Raw genomic sequence first — 22,329 nt, forward strand, 5'->3', positions numbered from 1 at the left:
AATCTGATGTAAATTAATTATTGTTTTAAACAACTTGAGACCACAAGATGTTTAATTATGCATGTAATTGCTCGGCCTCTTAAAGATCGTGTGCCTTTTGTGTTTGCACACTGGAGCTACCTCAGAACCACCCCAGTTTCCTTTGGCACTGAGGAACTAGTTGTGATGTTTTGTTTCATTTTGCTGGTTTAGGTTGTGGAACCCTGGCAGTACTGGGACAAAATGAAGCTGGGATTGTTCTGCTCAGGAGGTAATACAGGTTTATCTTTTATTTTTGTAAGAGAAAAACTTACTGCGTACATGTGAGTGCCAGGCACAACTGAAATATTTTTGGTTATTTTTAGCAATATAAAGTATTTTTTCTATTCTGAAGTAGCTACTGAATACAGGTCATTGTATTTACATAGAAATTGATGCATTTGTATTTACGTATGATAGAAAAGATATGTTTGTGTTGCACTGATTTTGTTATGGGAAATCATCTGGCTTGCACCATTTCCATAGTGTAAACTATTTTATGGAAAACTGACAACATTAATTAAGAGCAGCTTTTCTGCCCTAGCTTGAAATTATAAGTTCTAGCTTTTTTGAAACAGTGCCTTGACATCTAGGTTTATGCCCTTATGACTGATTTATATTGAAAATAGAGCAGGAAGCTACATCAAGTCATGGAGGTCTTTCCTAGGAGATACAATTTTCTAAGGGTTTTAAGAAGGTTGATTTTGTTGTGGATGGAAGGAGAAAGGTTAGAAAGGAGGGGGTTTAATACTTGGCTGTTACTAACCTAAAATGTTTTAAGGAAAGCCTTGAAACAGGGATTGTTTAGATTAAGGTGACTGACATAGAAATATTTTTAAAATAGCTAATCATATTCAGAGAAACTTTTTTTCATTCATAATTATAAACCAAAACTCAGAAGATGTTCAACACTCTGTTACTTCTAGTAAGTACTCTGGTTTAGTACACTTCATTTCTGTTTCCAGTCACTCCGTTTACTTTCTGGTAGAAAGTCCTCTTAAGTTCCTGACCCCCAGACTATGTTGTCTGTGTTCTGTGTGCATGCCTTTACTGTATCCTAACTGCAGAGTGCCATCAAATTTGGCCTAAGCTTAGCTCAACCTTCAGTGAAAAGGAGGTAGATAAATTCGTATTTCCCATCAGATAAAGCTGCAGTAATTGACAGCTGTCACAGACTAACTAATATATGGCTTCAGATCCCTTGTGGTGAATTGTTGATGTGTTGAAAGAATTTTCAAGGAAGTGGAGAGTTCTTCTGTAAATTCATGATTGTGTTTCTGTTGGGTTTACATTGTGACTCAGATTCGTAGTGGTGTTGTGAATTGGATGGAGCTCTCCCAACACAGTTTTATTTCTTTCTTTACCACAGTTAGAAACAAAGTGCTCTTACATTCAGGAGAAACCATAAATCAGACTGAGGCATATTGTACCTCTGTTTGCATAGCAAGTTATAGACGGAAATCAGAGCTCCTTCTTTGTGTGTGGAAGGCATGCGGTTGTAGAAATTGACATTCAAACAAGTAAATTAATTATGAGGAGATTCACTTGAAACTCAAATATATGAAAATACTGTTTAGAATGGTAAGAAGGCTGATTTAAAGAAATACTTTCTTTGCATGGAACTAGTCCAGACTTTTATATCATGCTTTCTCACAGACAAATATCTTCATTTTTCCAATTTAGTTTTGACTGGAATGATGGCCTGTTTGATGTGACCTGGAGTGAGAATAATGAAAACGTGTTGATCACTTGTAGTGGAGATGGATCTCTGCAAATCTGGGATATGGCTAAATCCAAAGGTCCACTGCAAGTCTATAAAGAACACACTCTGGAGGTAAATCAGGCAAACTTAAAAAATTTAATGGATGCTCTAATGTTTGAATAATGAAAGTATTTATTTGTAGTCTTATAATCAAAAGTGGCTTTTTGTTTTCTAACTTTTTTTGGGTCTGCGTTTTGAATTAATGACTTGAATATAAAGTGGACGTACATATTCTTGTGCATGTTCATACGCTGTAGTAGGTATTGCTTGATTGCACAAATCTAATATATTCAGAAGTAGCATTTGTGGTTCCTTACAGGCTAAGTAATCATTGTGATGTATAAAATCACTGCAGTCATGCTGTGATTTTTAGAGAGCCTTATTAGATGGGTCTAAATCAGACAGCTGTTATATCATTCGTATTCTTGCGGTTGTGGAGTGATGCACAGTTTGCAGATCGTTAGTACTTTGGTTGCACTCGGATCTGCTTATCCTTTTTCCTCCTGGCATCTGTGAGATCCTACTCAAATGATAGTAGTCAAATGTTGGGACAGTATGTATGTTTCATTAGCCTTGGTTTGATACTGTTGCCTTTGATTTTCTTAAAATCTCAGTTTCTTTATGCAGTGCTGTATGGGTAGAGAAGAATGTTATATTCAGCTTCATAAATATATTTGCATAGTTTTAAGGATATTTATACTGTAGTACATATATCTTCCCTAAAGTGATTTTTTTCCCTTTTTTTTTAAGCTTTCCTTCTAACCCTCCACTCACTTCTGTTAAGTCTTTGAACATAAAATGCAGTGATTTTCAGCCTGGATTTTACTGGCTTTACTGATACTTTATCTAAGTGACATGGATCCCAATAAAATAATCTAGTAGATATGCCATCAAAAACCTGATTGAGGAAATTCAGTTTCATTCCCAAAAACCTTGAGGTTTTTTCGGATATGAAGCACACAGCTAAAAGCTGAATGACTATAGTTACACAAGAGTCCATCTTCTGTAGCTTATTTCTTTGTAGTTTTTCTGCTTTGGTTTAATACACCTACTGTGTAAACTGACAATTTTGAGAGAGGAGTTTCTAGTTGTGATCAGGATTTTGTGATAATGTTCAAAGGCTGATAGTAGTTACAGAAAGACGTAGGTGAAACATAGTACCAATTTTTTTTTTGTTAGTTTGTTTCTGTCATTTTCTCATTGAAATTATGTCAGTAAGTTTATTTTGGTTCTGCTACACCATCTGTTGTTTGTGAAATAAGCATTTCTGTGTCTATATCTTAGCTGAGCTGGTAGCATGGGAGGTGGACATATTCAACTGTGCTTAGAAAGACAGTATAGGAAATGGGCTGAGTGAGTGAGTTTATTGTGTAATACGAAAGGTTTGTATTGATTCTTTATAAACTTGTATTAAGAGGATAGATCTCAGAAGGAATTTACCTAATAATTTGTGGTAAACACTGGCAAACAGTGTTCTCACTCCCTTCCTAATCCTTAATCCCTATCTGACGTTTTTAGTGGCAGTTTTGTCACTGCATTTTATATTATTTCTAATGCACGATTGACAGGGATCTGTTTCTTTTTTGCTAAATGAGATCATTGTCCCTTCTCAAAAAGAATGTGCATTTGTAATTTAAAAGTGAATTTGCATTATCAAAGGACGATGAGTTTTGTTCCAGCACTAGCCAACTGCTGAATCTCATGAATAAATAAGTCTAATTTATTGTGGTTTTGATGAACTCTCACTGGATTGTGAGATAATGGAATGCTTGAATTAAATTTGTCTTGTAAAGTGAGCCTGAACATTTATTTTAAGCTATTTTTTATGTTTTTACATCTTTTTTCCCCTTGTCTTTTCATCTTGCCTGAGGCATTTCTTGCTGCTGTTTAGGCATAAGCTAGGGTTCATTTATTTTATGATTGAAGATAAAGCACTAAAAGATTAACAGCTAAGGTTTATGCTGTGTTATTAGTCTTTCCCAGTTGCTCAAGACAGCTTCCATTGAGGCGTCTTTATTTTGGAGGATATCACGAGAAGGAAGGAAGAATAAAAATGACCCTTACTGTGTTCTTCACACCGTCTCCTTTTCATCCTCTTCCTGTTACTCAGACCTGTCACATGCCAAACGGGCAGTATCTCTTGCTTTTCCCGAGCCTGTTGTCTGTTCCGTTTGTAATTCTTGCCCGAAGGAGAGTTCGCCCAGGTCCCGCTGCCGCAGCTGCAGAGCGCTGAGCAGCGCCAGCCCTGTGTGCCATATGTGCCCAGGTCTGTGTCACAGCGCGTGCCCAGCAGATCTACGTGCCGATAGCTTGGGAGCGAGCTGGGAGCCCTGGCTGTGCTCTGCCTTATCCGTGCCGTACATCTGGCACACCCCAAGTGCGTGTATTGAATACCAGCCGTGTGGATTGCGTGACACAGGTGCATGTTTCCCAAAGATCCGTTTCTCCCTGGAAAATCTTGAGTGTGCATATGAGAGCCAAACGTTTACTGAGCTGTTGTGTGAAAGAGGCATACTGTGTAAGGATGCAATTAGGGGCATTTCCAAGCCGCAGCAGCAGCTTAGGAGTTGAGCTCAGGCCATCACACAGATTCAAAGGCACAGAGAGGAATATCTGTGAAGAGCTTGGGAGCCACTTTGGAGAACTGTCATGTCTTCCTTCTTAAAATCTGTGGAGCGATACTGGTGTGTTTCCTTTGTTACTATTTTAGTAGAAAGAGTTAGAGTGGAAAGGAGCGTGTTTTAATGAGCTACAGTACAATTAGCTGACAAAAGTAGAAAAGTCAAGAGTATGGTTTGGCAAAAAAACCCAAAAGAATTACCTCTGAGTTGGTTATATGGCTTTTGCCAAGTACCATCCCAGTATCTTGTACATTTGGACTATAAGCTCCTCAAGGAATAGAGTTAGTACAAAATGGTTCTAGAGCGGTATGGCTTTCAATATATGGGAAGTAGGACTTTATCAAACAAAAAAAATGAGAGTTGCAGATAAAGCAGCTTATTTTTCTCTGGGCAGTGGTTACCTTCCACTTATGGAAGATAAGCAAATAGATGAAAACCAGTTCATTTCAGCTGGATCTAAAATAGACTGAAATATTTTTTAGGAAGGAAAATGCACAGAAATAGCTGAATATTACCTTGATTTTCTTTCTCACACCGGACACTGTCCGTAGAAGACCTTGACAGTTGCTAGATTTCCTTCCTTTTCAGTTTCTTTGCTTTTTTAATCTGGTAATACAGGTCCACTTTCAAAACAGGTTTGCTGTTATTAAATGCACAATTCCATCTATCCAAGACAAACCGAACATCTAGTATGTTGACTTTCAGACCATATCCAGCACTGTGCTAGAACTAGATTATTCCAGGTGGAGTACAAATCCTCAGTGGTTAGTGGCCCAGCTGTTGAGAGCAGTGCCACCTACTACTTGTTGGTAGTGACCACATTTCTGAAAAGTGTCCTGGGAGCTCTGATTGGGTCAGGAGGTGAAATAGATGACTTGTTTTATCTAATATTTATCCACCTTATACTGAAATGGTTCATGTCCTGCTGCAGCTTATTGAATCACTTTGGTGTGAGGTAAAACAGGACAAAACAGAATGCACTTTCCATCAAGTAAAGATGTGTATTTGAAGATGGAAGTTGGATATGTACTTGAGAATTTTACTTGAGGATTTTAAATAATTTCAAGAACTACCTTAGTGCATTTGTTTTTTTGAGGCAGCAGAGCTGAAAAATCAGCAGTGAAGGGTAGAGTTAAGGTATCCTCTGTCAAAGCAGAGACCAGTGTTAGAACATGCTGTCAGGGAAGAGGAAGCTTATTTCAACTACATGTTGGAAAATAATTTCTTAATAACTGAAATGAATAGTTAAGAGTTTTTAATTTATTTTATTTTCCTTGTTTGAGGATTTGGGTGGTAAAAAAAGAGTGCCATAGAACCTGGAAAAGATGAAAATCAGGAGTATTTTATGACGTCTGTTTCTTAGGAGAATTAGATTTTAAAAAAAAGTATTCATTGTTAGTCAGCTAAAATCTCAAAGTCAGCTCTGAAGAGAGATGTCATTTACAATGAGAGATGGCTAGCAATTGGAAACTGTAGCTCTTTCAATAAAATTGGATCAGTGATAAGAAATCAAGTCTGAATTATGGCTTTTAAAGTGGTAGACTCCTAGTGATGGCAGATGTATGTGAATTTTGTTACAACTTTTCTTTGTTCTTCATTTTGGCTCATCTTTGCTTTTTCGAATACTTTTCTTAGCCTGTATGTACCTTTAATGTCTGACTGAGATGCTAAATTTAGTTTTTCTTCAGGTAAATGGCATTGTTGGCAGTTTTGTTGTGCTTTAGTGGTATTTTTCAGCTGCCTAGGATACAATCTGCAAATCTAAGTTTATTTTGTGAAACTCTGGCTAACCACAGCCTGAAATATGTATTCCAACACTCCTTCTAAACTATGCTCTTATGTCATTTACAGGCATATAGTGTTGACTGGAGCCAAACTAGAGGAGAGCAGCTAGTGGTGTCTGGTTCATGGGATCAAACAGCCAAGCTGGTATGTTGGTTTTCTGCTGAAGGTGGAAAGTGTGATTTTTTTTGGATCTCATACTTTGTGTTAAGAAACAACATGGATTCTCTTTTCCTGTTTATTTTTACCCTGTGGCTGGAATTCCGTTTTAATTAAGAGGTTGCTTAAACTCTCAGTTGATACCAGTTTAAGCATACAAATACTTTTTTTAAAGTATTTAGTCCTTTCTGTATGTATAAAGTTTTTTTTTTCAACATATGAAACCTTTTCCTTTCTTAATTGAATGTGTAACTCAGCAGTTTTCTTTTTTTCTTTATTCAGTGGGATCCAGCTGTGGGGAAGTCATTATGCACTTTTAAAGGCCATGAAGGGGTCATTTACAGCACTATATGGTCTCCACACATCCCAGGTTGTTTTGCATCTGCCTCAGGTAAGCGATAAAAAGGTTCTCACAACAAAAATCTGAAAGTCACTTTCTGTGTTAGTGGATCAGTTCAGCGCTTTGTCCAGCAGATGGTAGTGTGTGTCGTATACACTTGTTCTAAAAAAGGTGGAACAAGGAAAGGTAAATGCGTTGCTGCAGCTGGATTTGTGGGTTCTGTTACAGTCAGTAGATCATCCTCTCGGCCGTTTAAACGAGGATCAGCAGTTTTCTAGCAATGACCTTGTGGCAATTTTTTCTGTTATTTTATATAGCAGTTCTTCCATTCGTCTTACTTTTGTTATTGACCACTAAATTGTGTTATATACTTTATTTTGTGTTTTGGACTATGTTTTTGTTCAAATTATCTGAAGTGTCAGTAGACTATTAACACTGTGAGAAATGTAGTCAGCTCCCACTGAGCTTTTTTTAAGTCTTTCTGTAGATCTCAGTGCCTTGTTCTCTGGGAAAGGTAATAATCAATTTTAGTTTTCTGCTTTGGCCGGTACTGTGGGTCTTGCTGGTAAATACAGTCACATTTGAGCTGGATGTACACAGAGGCAAAGGGAGGTGAGGTGGCGGTGCTTTCCAAACCTGCTTGAAGACTCCTGAGGGGTCCAAGCCTGGACCTTCAGACCCCTTTGAGTTTCCTCAGGAGTCAGCCCTGTGGTGACTTAATGGAGAGAGGCAGCTTCTGTCCAGTTGGTCCTAGAAGCAATTTTAATAATACAGAAACAATAGACAATAATGTATGGGAGTGAACTGGCCCAAGGCAGTAACGGGGGCAAAAGGTGGGATCTGGGATCACACAGGGGAACTTATGCACCCCAGTGTGGATGGGCAGTTAAAGTGGGGTCTGAGGGAAGGGTCCAGTGGGGGGAATGCTTAAGAATATTAAAATTCCTGCACCAAAAAATTAACCTGTGATAACACAGAGAACAAGGAACCGTCTAGTAATGTTGGCATACTTTGACATGCGAATGAGCTTCTTTTCTATGGCATTTTGAACAGGGTTTCCCATGGCATTTTTTCAGGGTTCTCTTTTTCCCAGGGGAAACCACCTCTACACCTGCTCCTGCCTCAGAGGCACAAGGAGAGCTCTGGAGTGATACCTTGAGCCCAGCTGGTGATTAACTGGGAGAGAGGTGTTGTGAGCCACACAGTTTTCCTAGGAAATAAAATGGCTGTAAGGCACTGTCTTAATACAGATATTGATAGATTAACTCCATTGGCCTAAATTTCTCAGATTTCATATCTGTTGTACTTCTGTACTGATTTAAATAGAAAATGTTTGGCTCTTATATCAAGAAGGTAAGTGGGTATAAGTATGGGTATGTGTGGGTATGTTTTCCTGTTACTGAAGTTAGAGAGACAGTGTACGCACAGATACTGGTCTTCCCTGTTCTGTGGGAAGTCAGATGAAAAAGTACACGTGGCTTTCATAAAATTTCGGTCTGGCTATTTCCGTCCAGATCTGCCTGCAGAGTTTAGCTAGAATGGTGAACGAGTAACATTTATTTGTTCTAACATAGTAGTGCTTGAAAGCCAAATGTTGGAGCGCAGTTTTTTCCACCTTATGTGGTGGATACCTGCCTAACAGGATGTGCAGAAACTTACAGGATTGAACCCTGTAAACTGTATGAACAGTTCTTCTGAAATGCAAGTATCTATGTATTAAAAAATACTAGGTAAGGACCATTTGGTCACGGTTACGTGCTTTTTTTTGCAAGTTCTAAGGAATGTTCTCTTTAAAGTCCTACTTAGAACCCTCCTGTCCATGGTAGTCTTACCCATACAAAATTTGTGGCATTCTAGATTAACAAAAGGCCTTTGCTGTTGCAACTAATTATTTCGTATTTGAACCTCTAGGATATGAAGCCAATCTTTCTTCTAATACATTGCCACTTGAACAATTTTGGGAAACATTGATTGTTAGATGCTGCATGTCATGGTACCTAAATTTGGTACAACAATTGATCTGCTCTTTGAGTGACTCAGGGGGTGCAGCTCTTGGAAGTTTTGACTAAAACATTACGGAGTTCCTATTCTTTTGTGAATTTTTACTTGGATGCCTGAAAGGGTCTAATATGCTACTGGAGCCTGAAGCTAATTGCAGTCAGTTTTCACTCATTGATGGAAAAAAACGTGCACAAAAGACACAGTATTTTTCTTCTCTAAGTACTACTAAGGTGTGCGATAAAAATCTGCTACCAGTACACTGATAGTGTAATTCTGGGTATAAAATAATTAGATTTTAGAAGAAGTCCTCAAAAGGATGGTGAACTTTCTTACCGTTTCCAAAATAAAATGCCTGGCGTGCTTCTAGATGAAATAGCAATCATGACATGCTGATGTGGAAAAGGTTTCTGTGTTTGCATCATTTACGTTGAAATTTTCCTGTGGTTTGATTGGATTGCTTCGCTATAGAAAATACATATTGGCTGTCATTTCTTTGGTCAGCAGCACTGTGGATAGTAGGAAAACTCTTTACCCTCTAGCTCTGTGTATGAATGCCATTTCCTTGTAAAAAGGGTATATCACACAGTTGATATTCAGGGAGTTTATTGTTTAGTGCTTAATGACATTCTACTCTGTCAGTCAAGGTATGTGATGAAAGTAAAGTGAAACTGTTCAAGAAGGCTGGTTGTCCTCATTTAAAACTTGCTGTGATCTGCATACTCTATGAGGATGACAGAAAATCATGGGACAGAAAGCTAAATTTCACTGATGATTCATCTTCTATTGAGCTAAAGTTGGAGCTGGAGAGAAACTTGAATCTGAATGTGATAGTACTGCGTCAAATTTAGAGCTTTGGGTTGCGCTTGCTGGAAAGGTTAACCTGCTATTTTGTGGTCTCTTATTTTGCAACTCTTTGTTGTCTTGAAAATTAGTAGCTGAAATGTGTCTGGAGGGAAACTTTTTGTGCTTCTTTTCATCTCACTTGGTTCTTTTCACTTTTTAAAACAATAACTTTTTTGGATTTTGTTGTTGAAGATTATTGAAACACTCCTTTCTTGAAGAAGGCTGTACTGCTTTGGGATTGTCAGGTGTTGGTGTGTCTGTATCTTTTTTTCTCTCTGTTGCCCCACCCATCCCCTTTCTCTCATTCCACTTCACACATACCTACTCACAACCATATATTTACTTGCTATCTTAATATGATAGTTGTAATGCTTGAGAAATGAGAGCTGTTTCGTGTTGCAGCATCTTCAATCCTGCATGTATGAGTAAAGTAAGTTAGGTATGTTGTAAACCACAGATTGGAGAAAACACTGGTCTTTAAATACTTCTGATTAAACTAAATGTAAGTAAGACAGTGAACACTTTTTTTTTAAGGGGAAAGAAGGTTTAAAAACATTTTGCATGCCACACCCCTGCCATTTTCCTGCCTTTATTTGAATCCCTACAGATTCCTGCAGAAGTTTAATTTCCATGTAACTAATTAGCTGGTGAACACTGAAAACAGAGAACCAAACAGAATCACAAACCACAGTAAAATAGCTGCTCAAAAGGATCAACTTGGTCTGATGCTAATATTTGATTTTGAAATACGGCTTTTTATCAGGCTATTATGAGACTAGAAAAAGAATACGTGTGAAGAAAATGAGAAATATAAGATGGCAATATAAAGCAATTGAAAAAGAATTTGATACAAGGTATAGCCTTTTTTGCTTCATTAAGTCTCCATTCTGAATACATACAAGAAAACTGAGCTTGTCTGCAGTGGGCAATAAAATGCAATTGAATTGCAAAAGATATATATGTCTGATGCTTCAGTTAAATTAGGATATATGTCTGATGCTTCAGTTAAATTAGGTTTTATTCAGCATCTAATAAACTTGAATTTAACATTTACAGGGATGTTAATGTTCATGTACAATCATTCATACATTGGAAAACAAAGTAAATGGCTTATCTGGTTTTGGTTTTTTGTTTTTGAAATTGTGATTTAATAACCGCAGAGCAAACTGTTAATTCCGGATATGTAAATAAGTGCTGTTGTGATGTCAGTAACAATTTCTGAGCAGATAAGATAACCAGGATATTCAGGTGTACGTGCAGCACCGAACCAGAACCCTGGTAAATGTCTGTCTTATGCTGAAAACACACTGATGTGGAAAATGTCATTAAAGAAGTGACATGAATGTTTAACAGCAGCCTCATGGCTAAAGGGGTTTAATGACTCATTATGTCATTTGCCTAGTAGATTGGTTTTTTTAACCCAGAGAACAAATTGGTGAAAAGCTCATAAAGAACATTAAAAATGCACACAACAGTAGTATTTAGTCAAATGTTAATCAGTTCTAAATGATTCTCCATGAATGCAGGGCAATAGGCCTTGCTTAGTCCTGTGGTTTATAAAGAAAGCCTCCTTTTTAGCATCAGTTGTGTTTATTGTCATTTAACAGTGGAAAATACTTAATAAATACCATTTTACCTTTATCTGAGAGTATTCTTCAATGCAGATACAACACTGAAAATTAATGAAAATATGAATGCTTTGGATTTGACAAAACCCAGGTTTAGAATGACTGATAGCTGTTATCTTAAATACTGGGACCTTAGTTTTAATGCTCCTTTCCTTTTTAAATCAGTCTTTAAGTTTACTGATCAGGGCAGGTACATAATTTTAATAACATCTTAAGTCATGAGCAAGGGAAAGATTTTTTTTTTAATTTTGCCTGACAATGTTTGTATTCATCAGTATTTAGATCAATTAATTGTATTCTTTGCTCAAAGATTTGTTTTTTAGACTGAAAGGCCAGGGCAAAAAACTCTCTTGTACCACAACAAGGTGTGATAATTTCTGATACATTTTTATTATGTTGACAAAAGTGTTGGATGACCGTAGCTTTGCTGCTTTACAAATGAATCTGTAAGTCCAGGTCCCACTCTTGTAAGCTCTTTCATTGAGTGCTAGACTTTATGTTGAAACTAAAGACCATTGTTTATCTCATATGCTGTTTTACTGCCAGCCCTGAGTTAGTGAGTTGCCTTTTTCAAAGTCTCTTCTAGCTTATTGGTCTCTTGGTGATAAATTTGTGTAGTAAAGGGGTTGTCAAGCTGTGATTTTATAGATCAGGCTGGCGTGTAGTTTTCGCGCACCTTTCTGTGTTTGGCATTCAAATTGTAAAAAAAACCCTGTGATTGATCATTTTGCATGAAATAATGAGCCGGTGAAGGTGTACATTCTACTGAGAGAGCATTTACTGAATTAGTGCAGGTTCTCAGTAGAGGTGTTTTTTGTGTTTCTGGACCAAAATTTGGGGTTGTCAGGTTTTTGACATCAGTTTTCTAAAGTTTCAGCTCACATTCCTGCCTCAGAAGTAGCACTGAGCGAAAGAAGCTGTTGGAGTGCAGGGCTTGCAGACAAGTAATTCCAAAGATGCTTATGTTTGTTCAGGTTTCTGCTGTTTGCCTATGACAGTGGTTTCTCATGAGTTCCAAAGCACTTTTTTCTAGAGGTTTATATTCAATCCATTTGTGTGCGGTGTGGGTCCAATTTTCACGTCTTATGACCCCTGGTTATTTTCTTGTTTAATGTGTTAGGAGAAATGCCATAGCAGACAAGGTTCAAGGCTTTGCAAAGAAATGGTCACTTTTGAAATCCAAACCCTAAAGCCATAGAAGAATAAGATGCTTCCATTTACTGCGTGGTACATTGTTGTACAAAGCAAGCATCTAGAGAGCAAGTTGGCTGTGGGGTTACTGTGGCTTATTGCAGTTCAGCCAAACTGCTGTTTATACTAGGAGCTTTTGAAATACAGTTTACTTGCTTAGTTTGTTACATCAGGTCTATGTAGTGACATGAGGTGAGTGTTTCCATTTGCAGTCTGTTACTTCAAGACTTACCTGCACAGTATTGAATTCATCCAAGCCTTGTGCTCTAGTGTGGTGGTTTAACCCCAGCCAGCCACCAAGCCTCACACAGCCACATGGTCACTCCCTGACAAGTAGGATCAGGGAGAGAATAGGTAGGGTAAAAGTGAGAAAATTCATTGATTGAGATAAAGACAGTTTAATAGGGAAGGCAAAAGCTGTGCACACAAGTGAAGAAAACAAGGAACTAATTCACTGCTTCCCATTGGAAAACAGATGTTCATCCATCCCCTGGAGATCAGGGCCCCGTCTTGCATGACAGTGACTTGTGAAGACAAACACCATCTCTCCAAATGTCTTCCCACTTCCTCTTTCTTTCCCATACTTTATATACTGAGAATGATATCATAGGTCTGGAATATGCCTTTGGTCAGTTAGGGTCACCTGTTCCAGCTGTGTCTCCTCCCATTCTCCCAGGCATCCCCAGTCCTCTCACCAGCAAGGCACTCTGAAAAGCAGGAAGGGCCTTGGCTCTGTGTAAGCCCTGCTCAGCAATAATAAAAACATCTCGATATTATCAACCCTGGGGTCAGCACAGATCCAAAACACAGCCCCATACCAGCCACTGTGAAGAAAATTAAACCTGCCCAAGCCAAAACCAGCACATCAAATAAGCTTTACTACATCATTCTCTAATGTACAAGCTGAAGTGTTTCTCAGGAAATGAGTTTATACCTCAATTTATACTACAAGCTAACTTAAGTAAAATACTGCATATTGCACATGCTATAATATAAACTGCTTTTGGGTTATAATATTTCATATTAAAATCTCATTATAAAATGTTTTAGTGTTCAGAAGAAGAAGAAATAAACAGTAACAGTTTTTTAAAGTAAATTAATTTGGGTTGGGTCATTTGGGTTACAGGTGGGTATGGAGCCAATATTCCCATTTGCTGAAGAATGGCTTAATTGTAAGTCATAACTTCGGTCAGTTTTGAAAATTACTTTTTTCAAAGACTTATGTGTAATCCTCTTGGATAACACTGAAATAAAGATTTCACTGACCTTTATGTTATGTTATGTGTTATGTTATTTCTTCAGAAAAAGAATTATTTGGGCTCTTCCCTAAAATAACTTGAAAATTTTTAGCTTGATAGCATTTTGTATCAGACTAAAATTGACCAGTTGGAAAGTACATTTCCCCGGGTAATTTTGTGTACTTGCTAAGTAGATTGTGCTACATGGAGATAGATTTTGTGTATTTGGTAGTACTCCTGAATGGTTTAACTGAAGCTATTATTTGTGTCACTCTATTTCTGTCTCTTTGTGTGGAATCCCATGAGCTTTATTATTCCTGGTTTAAGTTTTCTTGTACTGTTGTATTGGTTTAACCCCTGTTGACTGCTCAGCCCCACACGACCACTCAGTCACTCCCCCACAGTGGGATGAAGAGAGAAACAGAAGGGTCAAAGCTGGAAAACTCATGGGTTGTGGTGAAGACAGTTTAATGGGTAAAGCAAAATCTGAATGCAAGAACAAAACAGGGAATTCATTCACCACTTTTCATGGGCAGGCAACTGTTCAGGCTTTTCTTGGAAAGCATGGTTCCATCATGCATAATGGTTACTTGGGAAGACAAATGCCATCTTTCCAAACATCTCTTTCTTCTTTTTTCTTCTTCCAGCTTTGTAGGTTAAGCATGATGCCATGTGTTATGGGGTATTCCTTTGATAAGCTGTGGTCAGCTGTTACAGTTGTGTCCCCTTCCAACTTCTAGTGCAACCCCAGCCCTGCCACTGTCAGGGCACCACGAGGAGCTGAAAAGTCCTTGACTTAGTGTAAGCACTCCCCAATGATAATGAAAACATCAGTGTGTTACCAACATTATTCTCATGTTAAAACCAAAGTGCAGCGCTATACCAGCTACTCGGAAGGAAAACATCTCTATTTCAGCCAAAATCAGAACAATTATCTCTGATAGAAACAATCAACACCATCATTTTAACATGCATAAAAAGATTGGGTTTGAGTCATGAGATTTGGGTTCTGCTTTTAATTCTCCCACAGATTTTCTGTTTGATTCGGGCTAAGTAATTTAATCTGGTTTAGTATTCAAAAATACATGTAAAGTAAGCAAGTAATGTTAACTGTAATCATTCAGTGGCACTGCAGACATACTTTAATTGTGATAGTTTTGGTTTTTTACAAATGTGTGTAGTGATAGAATAAGGAATAATGCTTTAAACTGAAAGAGGATAGATTTAGATCAGATATTATGAAGAAATTCTACACTGTGAGGGTGATGAGGCACCAGAACAACGAGAACAGGCTGCCCGGAGAAGCTGCAGATGCCTGCTTTGTGCAAGTGTTCAAGACCAGGTGGGATGGTACTCTGAGCAACTTGGTCCAGTGAAGTTGGTTCCTGAAAAACATTCTTCCTGGCCTAGGTAGAGTCCTTTTCCCCTTCAGATAGTGTCTAAGGTTTCATGGGGTTTTATTAACCTCCCAAAAACCTAGTTATTTTTTGTAGTTACTATTATTCCTCTGCACGGTTTGGAAATGATTGTTTAAGTGGTTGTTCTCACAGGACTTCTGAGCTGATGATTTATAAATTTGGGTAAAATATATCTGTGAGTAAAAATGGTCGCATAAAGCCTACATGAAATTTAAGTCTGAAATAAACTTTATCTTTTCACTATCAGACATTGTTATTCACATTAGCAATCTTTATCCTGTGTATAAGGATGATGCACATGTAGATTAGCATCAATTGAAAAGTTTTGAATAGATGAGTGTATATTGTGTAGTTTTATTGATTCGTCCAAGATTTCACAAATATTCATTAGAAAGAAAGCAAGCAAGTACAATGTATAAACAATTCTGAAATCATAATTATCTAATGGACCAGTAAAAATCTGTTGCCATAGAGAAATTCCTTCTTACAAAAATAGCAATATTTTATGGGGGAAGTGTTGGGTACTTCTGTGGTTGCTTACTTTGGGATGTCAATTGGAAGTGTCTGTTAGTGAATGTGATTGTTCTAGGTGTGCTTTCCTTGTGCTTTCTATTATTATTATTCAACTTTTGCTTTATCGTGTGGAAAAAGTGCATGCTCAGTATTTGCAGTACTCAATCGCAAAATTTTTAGCTGAACGTTTCTTGAAATTGAATGTAAGTATATATATGTAATAGAAATAAGTTTGAGGTTAAAAAAAAGTTTGTTAAAATGTGCAGTGAGTCAGGATTGCACTGTTTATCAGGGGTTTTTTAAAATAATCTGATTTTCCCACTTAAATGAAATAATTGGATTTGCCTTTGGCTTTAAATCAGTCTTTTCTATTCACAGAAAGGTTCACTTGCATGTTATGTTACTCCATTAAAAATATTTCACTGATAGTGCCAACCAGAATTAATAACTGCTTAGTCTAGTATTTTCAAAGAAATTTAAAAAAAAAAAAAAAAGGAAAATAACATTTTTTTTTTCTCATGCATCAGCATTTTCTATTAAAAAAGAAGTAATTGGGGCAATTGTAGATTTAGTGTCAAAATTGGTATTGGCTGAATAACTTTTCCAAATGCTTTTGGCCGTCATAATGCTACTGTAGCATCTCTGTAGCAGTTCATTCTAGTTCACCTGGATTTATATATTTATTTGCCTGGGGAAAACGATCCTGTCTGTAGTGAAATATGTGTTTCCCCGTTCAAATCTATGTTATCTGATGAAATTAAAATAAAAGCTTTTTAAGAAGTCCATTATAATATCTCAGAAAGACTTAAAACTCAAGCTGAACTGTCCTCTGCAAGCAAGCAGATTAGCAAGGCTAATGGAGAGTGGATGGGAGCACTACCTGGTTTTTTTGCCAAAACCCTGCTGCTCGTGTTTCTTCCTCTCCATATGTTGCCCTGTTTTTATAAACCCTGTAGCGACATTTGAGGCTTCAGCTGGCTGCAGCGTGCCATTTTCAGGAGTGCTATCCGGGTACTGAGCAGTCTTCCTCTTGACAGTAGGGGAGGGGAGTGAAAACAGGGAGAAATTCGGTGTTGTTCCCACCCTACAGACGGGGAATTTAGCCACCAAGAGTGCAGCATCTCTCCCAGTTGTAAGGGCTGAGGACGAGCCAGCCAACACCAGAGCAAGCTCCCTGTGTTCTCCATGGTCATAAGGCTGGACTCATGATGTGTAGTGAACCAAGCTTTGCCTTATTTATTGAAACTTTCCAAATGTTTTATGGTTTTCTTTTTTGTGAAGTCTGCAGGGTCTGGTAGTTCGTGCAATTAGGAATATTGCTGTGGCTCTAATGATGGTTTTATTTGTTCTGTAGCCAGTTTCTTGAAAAGAAGTATGGGGTTTTGTGCCCAGATGTATATTTTACAGACAGTGACCAGCAGGGCACTAAAACCATCAAAGTGCTTGTATATAAATGACATGAAAATAATAATTATAAGGAAATATGAATAATTTATTCAGTATCAGCATAGAGCAGTGTTCTTTTAATTTAGGTAGTATTGACACATGCTTCCTGTAGAAATCACGAGTGTTTTAATCACCTTTTAGTGATTAAATTTGTCTCTTGAATGAACATAAGCATAATAATAATAAATTCTAATTAATTTTCACTCTCCGTAAGCTAGAGAGCTAGAGAATCCATTTTTGCTGACACAGAGCTAAATATTGAGGGCTAATGAGAAGATCCCAATTTTAAAACTTGAAAATCATAGTTGTCCTGTCAGCTGATGCAGCTTTCGGTGTCTTTACAAGCCATTAGGAACTGAATTTGTAAGAAGGATGTTTACAAATACTGAAGATCTTTAGAGGTAGAAGAAAATTTATGGCTGGAGGTTAAGAGAGAGGCACAGGCAATTAACAGCTCTTAAGCTGGACTCCATTGCTGTGTGTGTGCATGAGTGTGTGCTCCAAGGTCAAAGCACATGTTGCCTTTCATATCTGTAATCGTTACAGTAGAATGACTTTATCTTCCAGTATTTCAGTAAATGAGAGTAACTGCAGGCTTTGCACATGATGAATACAGGTGAAAGATACATCATAAATTTTCCTTTCTTTGAAGGAATTTTGAAATAAGTTGTGTATCAAATACTGTTCACTTTTCTTTGTGCCAAAAGCATGTGACTAGATGGTACTTCTCAGATGGCTTGGAAAGAAAGCTTTTCCATGATTCTGATCTTCTAAGTTAATTTTTAAATAGACATTTTAAATGGCTTCTAGTTTAATTAAATATTATTTAAGTCTTTTACCCTATCTCCTTTTAATCAAATCTGAGTTTAAAAAACAGTGGAAGTGTTAGTAATAGAATGAAGTAGTGGAGTTTTTTCTCTAATGAAAGAGCAGTAGTAAGTTCAGATACCTCTTCTTGCATCAATCCAACTTCTATAATGAGTCTATAATGTTGCTTGCTTTATTTGGCATGGGTGTCCTCATGCAATCATTTGTATTTCATACAGCTAAGAAGCACTCATCCACTAAGTACTAATGGATTAACTGAATCCTGAAACTGATGCAACAACACTGAGTCAATTTCTCTTTGTTTCAGGTGATCAGACTTTAAGAATTTGGGATGTAAAAACCCCAGGAGTCAAACTTGTGATACCAGCCCACCAGGCTGAGGTCTTGAGCTGTGACTGGTGCAAATATGATGAGGTATAAAACCATTCATCCCACTGTTTTCCTAATTGAACCACTCTCATTAAATAGCAGGGGGTTTTACTGCGACATTACTGCATCTTCTCTTTATGAAAATATGCTTTAGTTGCTTTGTTGCTCTCATTCATTATTATGTCTCCAGAAGAGCTTCCAAGGAGATAAGAGATTTCGTTTACTCTTTTGTGTAATGAGCAGAGTAGTCAAAAGCGGAAAATCAGGTTGTGTTCCTCTGTGCTCTTTAACTTACATATGGGGGACATCACTTCATTTATGATTTAATAATCTGTATTTTTTTTATTTATCTAACTTTTGTATCCATCATACACATTGCTACACTTTAGTAGTTAAATTGTTGTGATAGATATGTTTTTTATTACATCATCAGAACTTGCTGGTAACTGGTGCAGTTGACTGTAGCTTGAAAGGCTGGGATTTGAGGAACATCCGGCAACCAGTGTTCGTCTTGCTTGGTCATACCTACGCTATCAGAAGAGTAAAAGTAAGTTGAATTTTATTTCCCATTGACCATCAGTGAATTGTTACACAGATTTTTCTGGAAGCCGCTAATATTTTATATTATCTAATAACTAGGAAAAAACCAACAGAATTTTAGATGTTACAGTGGCTGTTCTTGAAAACTCTCAATTTAGCACTGTCAAACATTTTGACGTTTCATAGATTGCTGGGATTTTACAGTAAATGTCATTTTCAAAGTCAGTATATTTACACAAAGAGTGTTAGAGGGCTTGAGAGAGGGTTAGAAAGTTTACGTCAGCTAAATTATGTGGGAAATTTGAGACGGGGAAAACACCCTTACTAATTTTTAAATGATGCTGTTCCTTTGTCTTTCCACACAAAAGGCCAGTATTCACAGAAGACAAGATACAGAACATACTATGAATATATACTTTTGTGCATACAAAGAAAATATTAATGTGTTCAAAGAGATTTATGCATGAAAGGCTTCAGATGACTTTACTGGATCTGTGTACAGCGAGAACACCCACCAATAAGAATTTTCTCTAGATGCACAGTGAGGTTTTTTTCATGTTATATGAAAATATGTATCCAAATATCTTTTTAGGTAAACTCAAGAACTATAACTATGTTTCAGTGTAAAATATTGAAACCAGCAAAGAATGTGAGAGTCAAATGCATCAATATTGAAGTCTCCTGAAAAAGTAGGTAATAAGTAATCCTTTTAAAGCCTCTCAGGTATGTTTATTAATATTCTCTAGGAAGTCTGAACTGGAAGAAAAAAGTTATCCAGAGTTGGTATTTTACTTCACATGGCCTTGGTGTCTTTCTAACGTATTTGGAAGTTACAGTGCTTAGTTTGTAATTTGTCAGAAGAGAGTGTGACTCAGGTAATCATTCCGTATCACAAATCCTTTTAATGGTCAGACAACGCGAGAAGCTCCTGCTCTCCTTATCACAGCTACCCCTGCCTGCTCTCCCCACTCAGGATTGATCTGAGTCTTTTTTTTCTAATTTAATGCCTGCATGACTATTCTCTAATCTTACCCTGTGAAGTATTTTTCATAGGAGCAGATGCATCCATGTGCAAAGGAGACGTACTGAGAGTACGTGACTTCTATTCCATCTTACCAAGCTTTCCTTTCTTCCATTTCAAGACAGACACAGTCCCTAAGGATGTAAGATATGACAGTGTGGGCCAGCACTTGGAGGTGGTGCAGCATATCTACGCTCGTGTGGTGTAACTTACCACTCACCCTGAACTGAGAGAGAGCCTGGATGCTGCCTCTATCGAGGCAGCTGTCCCTACTGATACCCCTTCCCCTGTGTTGTGCCGACACTAGGCATTGTAAAGCTGCAGCTGATGGCTCTGACTGAAAACCCTGTCCCTGAAAGTGACGAGTTTCTGTCTGGATCATTTTGCTGTTTCAATTTGTTGCTCAACTACGCAATTGCAATCCATGACACAAAGGAGGGGGACAGGAGCACACAGTTTGAAGTAGAAAAGAAAGTGGAAATCACAAGTCTTGGCAGCAGTACACTCTGAAATTAGCTTAAACCAACCGTGAAATCACACTCTTTGGTTGCCTGTCTTTTGTATTCTGTTCACTTGTTCAGGGGTTGTGTTGACTGTCAGATGTGAGGCTGGCAAGGAATTCTACCCAGCACAATACTGTCAGGATTCCAGATTTCCTGTGGTTTTTCACTGCAGTACAGGGCATTATCAGTGCACTGAGGTCATCTGGAATTATTTTTTGGGAGATTTTGATGTTGGTGGATTTGGTTCTCACATTCTTAGCTGGCTTCAATATCTTACACTGAAACATAGTTTTAGTTTTTGGGTTTACCTAAAAAGATATTTGCATATGTTGGAGTGAGGACGAATGATGTGGTGGTATCTTCTGCCTATATTTAGCTGTTCAGAAGATAAAATTGTAGTATCTTACAGTTAAATGGAGCAGAATTTTCTCTTGTAGCAGAAAGACATTATACACATTTTTTCAACTTACGTTTGTAATGCTCTGCCAAGTATTTTGATAGAGTTTGCTTAGGTAAGTGTCTAGGATACTTAAGGTTAATGACAAAGCTTTGACATGATGGTTTTGCTCTATCTAAAACTATGTGGACATGCAAAGGGGGCTTATAAAAAGTGTACCATTGTTTTTTGTTGCTCATCAGACTTCTTCCCTTCTAGTATTCATTTTCCTGAGGTGCAGAACCCATTTTGTTTTGTTTGGGGCATACACATCCCTCAATTCTGCTATAGTAAAGAGAATTCTATCAGCAGAGTTCAGCAGCATCAACATACACTGCTCTCTTGGCAACTTGTGGCAGTAGCCCAGACTTAACTTTCAACTTTGTAGTTGCTGTGAATAATACTAGAAGTCTTGCAGGAAGATTAAGTATGAACCACAGTGTGGGGGACCTGTATTTCAAACTCAGGTTATGTCAGTGGCTTGTTGTATTTCCTGCTAGAGAAATACAGATTTTAAAATAGTTGGAAACTGAAGGTTGTTAAAAAACTAGAGCTGAGATGAATAATTTTTGCATAACTGCATCCTTCTTTTGCTGCAATTCTTAAACAAGTCTGCAAGAGTCCATGGAAGAGTGTATCCTGTAAATTGCCCTGTAGGAGAGGGGGAAATCATGAAGTGATGCTATATTGCCTTCAGTTTTTCCACTTCTCTCCAATTTTCCCATTTATATAAATAATTTCAAAATGGTAGGATGTAGTAATTGATGACAGTAAATCTTGTATTCTCTGCCATGTGGCAGAGATTTTGTCTGTCTGAAAAGAATTAACTGATCACATAGCTGGTTTGAAACTTGATTTATATAACGAGATGAAACTCAGCCTATTAGCCAAAAGCAGAATTTAATGACTGTTACAGAACTTCTTAACTTTACAGCAGAGTTATTTGGTACTGCTGTAATGAAATCTAAGCAAACCAGGATCCCACAGAGCACTCCTTGTGATTATTAATACTATGATTCCTTGTAATTAGAAGCATGGAGGAGAAATATACTGATGTAGTCTGTTTTGTCGCAGCATGATGTGGTACCAACCAAGACCACTTAAACTGTTAAACTTTGATAACTTGCTACTTACAGTAAGTCTGTATATGTTCACAATGTTTTAACTTTAAAAGTTGTTTTGTTTTCTTGCAGTTTTCACCATTCCACGCAACCATATTGGCCTCTTGCTCCTATGATTTTACTGTAAGGTACTGTATTGTCTCTAACTGGATAAAAATAGAAAGATGATCTATTTCAATATGGCTTGCAATGGAAAACAGTTCCAGAGTGGATATACTGAAGTGCAGTTAATGTTGCTGTCAGATGCTTCATAACCTATGTTGAAAAGGCATGGGTTTGTCATTAAAGGCTACTTCAGTTACTCTGCTGAGCAATAGCTGCTCTGTCTGATGCTTTCTGCAATCCTTTCACATCACTCTTCTGAACATAGTTTCATCCAACTGTGATAATGTCTGAAAGGAAGGTAATACCCTCTTAAATTAATTTAGTTAGGTGAATTCATGTTTCTGTGACACATTTTTATTTAGGTGTTTTATGAGTGAAATTTTTGTCCTACCAGTATCTGAGGAAGCTTTAGTAGTATTCCACAGTGTGTATGCTGAAGGTCTTCA

The 22,329-nt window shown here is 37.5% G+C and overlaps 1 protein-coding gene across 1 annotated transcript in view; it reads left to right on the forward strand.

Moving 5' to 3' along the window:
* The window catches only part of PEX7 (peroxisomal biogenesis factor 7), a 43,534-nt gene that overhangs the window by 1,334 nt on the left and 19,871 nt on the right, over window positions 1–22,329 (forward strand). Inside the window, exons 2-8 of the mRNA XM_040060165.1 lie at window positions 193–250; window positions 1,702–1,852; window positions 6,253–6,330; window positions 6,625–6,733; window positions 18,096–18,202; window positions 18,591–18,704; window positions 21,851–21,906. Of these exons, the coding sequence (XP_039916099.1) occupies window positions 193–250; window positions 1,702–1,852; window positions 6,253–6,330; window positions 6,625–6,733; window positions 18,096–18,202; window positions 18,591–18,704; window positions 21,851–21,906 (673 nt within the window). The remainder of the gene's footprint in view (window positions 1–192; window positions 251–1,701; window positions 1,853–6,252; window positions 6,331–6,624; window positions 6,734–18,095; window positions 18,203–18,590; window positions 18,705–21,850; window positions 21,907–22,329) is intronic.

Source organism: Hirundo rustica, chromosome 3 (assembly GCF_015227805.2).
Source record: "Hirundo rustica isolate bHirRus1 chromosome 3, bHirRus1.pri.v3, whole genome shotgun sequence".
Taxonomy (NCBI): domain Eukaryota; kingdom Metazoa; phylum Chordata; class Aves; order Passeriformes; family Hirundinidae; genus Hirundo; species Hirundo rustica.